Source organism: Vollenhovia emeryi, unplaced genomic scaffold (genome assembly GCF_000949405.1).
Source record: "Vollenhovia emeryi isolate VEMERY1.0 unplaced genomic scaffold, V.emery_V1.0 DF939193.1, whole genome shotgun sequence".
NCBI classification, from domain to species: domain Eukaryota; kingdom Metazoa; phylum Arthropoda; class Insecta; order Hymenoptera; family Formicidae; genus Vollenhovia; species Vollenhovia emeryi.
In genome coordinates, this window is record NW_011967173.1 from 485,383 (window position 1) to 490,669 (window position 5,287).

Here is a 5,287-nt window from a genome sequence, read left to right on the forward strand (position 1 = left end):
CACGCTCTCTCGCCGTCGCTCGCGTTACTCGCGCGCAAGTGCGGCGGCCGCGCGCGCGACGTTGCCGGATCTCGTCCGAGGGAGAATCGTCTCGCGTGTCGGCGAGGAGAGTCGAGGAGAGTGCGAACGGATACGGATACAGTGCTCGATCGGGGTACGCGATATCTCGCGGCGTCTTCGCCGCCGGGAGGTAGAAGGAGAGAGGATCGCTGCTCCGCGGTGGCCCCGCCAGGGCGGTGCGGCGGAGTTTGTTTTCGCCGCCGCGCTATCTCTGTCTGGCACATAGTAACCGTGTGCGCGCCCCCCCTCCACTCCCCCACCCCCGTGTGTTGCCAAGCGCGGCCGCTGTTTGCCCGTTCGCTGTGCGCGCGTCGTGCCCTGTGATCCGCGCTTTCCCGGACGGAGATCAAGCCGTGGATCGTCGTCGCCGTCGCGGAACGCCGCGCGGACCGCGAAGCTGCGCCCTGGTCAACGCTCGGCGGCGCGCGGCCATTATTCGAAATTCGGTGGGTCGCGCCACGGCTGGCGACGTTGCCACGTCTCGGTCGCGCGGTGCGTAGTGCCGCGATTATTTCAACGTCCCACGACGACGTCGACGGCGGCGGCAGCGGGGGACGCGGTTCCTGGAAGGAGTCATCGTCGTTCCCGCGTCACGGCCAATGCTAGAAGAAGCGGATCTCTTATCTCGCAGCGCGTGTCACGACTCGTGTCGATAGTGCGGTGAGGGAGAAAGAGAGCGACGGAGAAAGCGAGAAAGCAAGGACGGAGGGGGAGTAGGAAGAGACGGCGTGCGCGCTTATCTCTCGGACTTTTTTCCGCGCCCGCGGGACCTTCGCGCCGCTCGTGTGTTTCCGCGTTTGTGTACAGATCGCGAGAGCGGCAACGGCGCGCGAGCGTCAACGCTTGCCGTTGCGGAGCGCGACGAAATATGAGCGCGCGAGTGCTGAACCCGGCGATGATGACGGAAATAAGCAGGAACCTGGACGGCGGCGGCGGCGGCGGCGGACGAGCGGCGCCGAGCAGGGCCGCGCTCGCGCGCGTCCGCCGCGATCTCTTCGGACCGGTGGACCACGCGGCGGCGCGGGCGCTCGCCGACCGCGAGCTGCAGGCCCAGTCGCGGCTCGACGCCGACCGCTGGGGCTTCAACTTCAAGCTGGGCGTGCCGCGGTCCAATTCGCGCTACGAGTGGAAACCGCTGACGGAGCACGACGTCGTGCCCGAGCCCTACGCCCTGCGCGGCATGCCCTACCTGAGGAAACACGCGCCCGGGACGCCGCGCAAGCTGCGCCTCGACGAGGCGTCGTCGAGCAGCGCCGCCGCGACGTCGCCGTCCGCGACGGGGACGACGTCGCTCGCCGCGGCGTTGACGAGCACGAGGATCGCCGAGCAGACCGAGTCCGTCGTCGTCGCCACGCCGACGGCCGAGAGGACGCCGCCGCAGGAGCCCCGCGTGCCCGAGATCGGCGAGGCCACGACGCCGCATCACCTCCCGGACGCGGACGCCAAGAGGAAGAGGTGCTCGATGGAGCCGACCACCCCCGTGCTGTCCCACGCCGCGAGGAAACAGTCTGCGATCACCGGTGAGTCTCCCGATAGTCTACCGACCCCGCTCTTCGCCTTATCTCCCGCATTTTTTCGCCCGCGACCATGTTTTCATTCAGCTCTTCCCGGCGACTCAATGGCACACGCGCGCCCACCCGCCGCTCGATTTCGATTTGTTGCCAAGCGGGGAAAAAAAGATCTAGATATCGCGCGCGGAAGAGCTGATAAAAACTATTCGCGTACGTTCGCCTCCGCCGGAGTGGATCCCGGGGCGCGATTATATAAATGCAACCGGGCGATGTTTGTTTTCGGAACCGCTCGGCCCGCGCGCCAAATTAACGCCGCGCTCGTTATCGCGGCGACGACGCTCGCGCGATCGGCGGCTGCGGATTTATTCCGGCGAAATCATCGCCTCGCCTCGCCTGCCTTCGTTTTTCGTCAGCGAAGAGGCGCCCGGCATTCATAGTCCGTTCTTACATTTAACATATTTATTTATTTATATAAAATTAATGTATGCCTCGGCGGTCGAATTGGTGAGACGTCTGTCCAGAGCGTAGGAAGGTCCAGGTTCAAACCCTGGCTGAGGTAATATTTTTCGCAATCGATTTTCCGTACTGTTAAAGATGCTAGGTGTGTATGGCCGAGAAAACACTGACGTTCTTATGTTTAAGTTCGTCTCGAGTAGTCTTAATATATTGTAAACCAATCACAGGGCCGTATTAGCGTCTTAAAGCATTGCTTAAAGATGATCTCGACGTAACAACGGACTACGAATACCGGCCAAAGTTTGTTTACGCCTGCATCGTATTGCGCCTGACGACCGAGGGGAAAGCAATGCAGATTGAACAATCTGCATTGTTTTCCCTTTGCTAATCTTTGCTAGATGTCGTATCGGTTATCAGCCTGTTTTTATCGATCATTTGTCCAGCTCGGTCCTGGCAGTGTCGCGTCAGACGGTACCTGTTAGTTGCTTCGCTAACTTTGAAGCATCGATTGTCCACTCCAAAGCCTATTCTATGTGCTCCTTACGCCTAGAAACCTTTTCGATTTTATATAAGCGAATTAAAATGCTTAAACAATTTGTCGACAATGTCCATGTTTACACGGTACCCTAATCGGGTTTAATAACATCCGTAGTTAAGGGACTGACCAATCGCAGTCATTCCATTCTTCTGAAGAATAGTTGTGATTGGTCAGTTTTATAACTACAGATGTTATTAAATCCGATTAAGGGTGACGTGTAAACGTAGTCAATGTGTACTGTACAACTTGTCAACTTGCACAAATTTTAAAATTATTGGCTACAAAGTACAATGTTTCTAGACGCAAAGAGCACATTGTAGATTAGAAAGCCTAATGTTTTTCGCGTCTAGAAACATTTTCTATTTTACACAAGCGAATCAAAATTCTTAAAAAAATTGGCCGACAATGCACGATTGCACAATTAATTGCGCTACAAAATAGAATGTTTCTCTTCGCAAAAAGGGCATCGTAGATGAGGCTTAAAAGCAAGCTAGACGCAACTTTGGATCAATCGAAAGGGGGACAAAAGTTATCTTGCAATCGCGGAAATGTCTACAAAGCGAACTCTCGTCTTTTCCCGCGGGATCGACGCGAACTCGCTTCCGGCGCCGTTGCAGCTTTACGTGCGGATCGCGCGAATTGCGAAAATACTTGCCCACTGGGAGAAAACCGACTTGCAACTAGAGTTTATCGCGGTTAATTTGCCCCGTGTATTTATGTAGGAAGCGCATTGCCTAGGTCAATCCAATCCGCTCGCTCGAAGGTCGCCGCAATTCGCGCATAATCACGTCAGCACCCGATAATAACGAATTGCGTTTGCACATTTCGTTGCGCTCGTGTATTTCGAAATATTATCGGACTGTCCGGTCGGTCACGCCGCCGCGTACGGAGATACGCGCAGAATCGAACAAAATAAAAATTAGCAATTTGCGAGGAGCACTTTTTACTCACTTCCCGATGAATGCCCGTATTGTTCGCGTAACGTATCGCGACGTAGCGACGAGCAAAACGACACGAGGTGATTCGTGGAAACTGTAACTTGCCGGTTTCCCTCCTTCTCTCATCTCCGATATTTATTTCTCGCACGTTTCGTGCGATAAACCGCGCGATCGCCTTTTCCCGCTTCGCGTGTCAATAAAACCCAATTCCACAGACGAGACGCAACGCGCATTATCGCGGCTACATTATCGCGTGCCGCGATAATGTCGGAAGGAGGCTTTGATAATGTAAAAATATTTTTTGTATTTGCGGATAAGCGAAGCCGCTCCGTCTGCACGCCGCGCGCGCGGTGACAGTCAAAATAACATCGCATTAGAGGTTTACGTCAACGATAAATGGCGCGGGAGTCCGATGGGTCAATTCTGTATCTTGCACTGTAGTGAAAACGCTAAAAGGGAGTAGCTCTGCCACCTTCCAACTGTCCCCCTTAAGGCCTGAGTCCACGACGCTAGAACTTGGTCCAAGTTCTAGTTTCGAACAATGCGTACTCAATCAACTTGCAGCCACTCCATAAAGGCCTGTGTCCACGATGCTAAAACTTGGTCCGAGTTCTAGTTTTGAGAAATGTGCAGTCAATCAACTTGCAGCTATTTTTCCATAAAATCTGCAAATTGATTGGACCAAGTTTTAGCATCGTGGACGCAGGCCCTTAGAAAGAGACAAAGCCGCTCACTTGTAGCATTTTCGCTATGCAAGATACAGAATTGACCCCCGAGTTTCACACGAGAGGCGACGAGCTTGCGGGACGAACGGCCTCGTGCGCGCGGTGTTAAAATCTTTTCGCGAGCGGTTGCAAAATGAACTCGATAAGCTTAATCTCGCGTTACTCTCGAAATAAACACCTCGTGCCAATTACACGCCGAGGGAGAACGCGCGCTTGCGACAGCACCCGCGAGGAGGTCCACTCGGAACGGAAGAAACGGTATCGCAGATCATAACTGCACGCACGCTCCACCCGCACACGTGTTATCGCTCTCGCGCACCGAATTTATCGTCTCGCTGGCGCTACTTTATATGTGATACATTCGCGCGCGAGCGAGCGATGTGTATCGTTAACGACTCGCGGCGTTAATTTTGAGCTTAATCGCCGTTCTTTGGAAATTTGTTTGATAACGATTAATCGATTGTGCCAAGATGAGAGGAGATTGAGTCAATACATAATTGAACGACACGACGATTAAGAGATAAGCATCGATCCGCGAACCTTATGAAGAGGGGAAAAAAAAAGAGGAAGAACGCGTGACTGATTAATTTTTTTTTCTCAACTCGTCGCGCGCGAAAGTCCCGATGTTCGCTGTCGAAATTTCAGTAACGTTGAATTCGTAACTATTTGCTAGTTAAAGAAAATGTCGCGCGAACGGAGAAGATACCTGACAACGTTAAATTAGTAGAGGAAAGTCTCCTCTATTATGAGATAGGTTTTTAATATGGGCCAGTAGGCCAATTCTGTATCTTACACTGTAGTGGAAACGCTAAAAGCGAGTGGCTCTGTCTCTTTCTAACTGTCCCCTTAGCTCACTTTTAGCATTTTCACTAGGTATGTTGCAAGTTACAGAATTGACCCCCGGGTTTTCAGGGCCCAACTTCAATCGCAAATCTTTCTTCGCAACGATTACACGATCTAACAATGAATTTTCCACTAAACAGATTCCGCTACAAGGCCAAAAATTCATGGTGGAACCAACTGATGGTGCCTGTTAATTTAACGGAAACCCCCGCTATC

General features: G+C 53.2%; 1 protein-coding gene across 1 annotated transcript in view; it reads left to right on the forward strand.

The window, feature by feature from the left end:
- The first annotated feature begins 922 nt into the window (after nucleotides 1-922).
- LOC105562183 overlaps nucleotides 923-5,287 on the forward strand; it is a 14,171-nt gene continuing 9,806 nt past the window's right edge. The window contains exon 1 of the mRNA XM_012012809.1: nucleotides 923-1,580. Within this exon, the coding sequence (XP_011868199.1) occupies nucleotides 929-1,580 (652 nt within the window). The 5' untranslated portion in view covers nucleotides 923-928. The remainder of the gene's footprint in view (nucleotides 1,581-5,287) is intronic.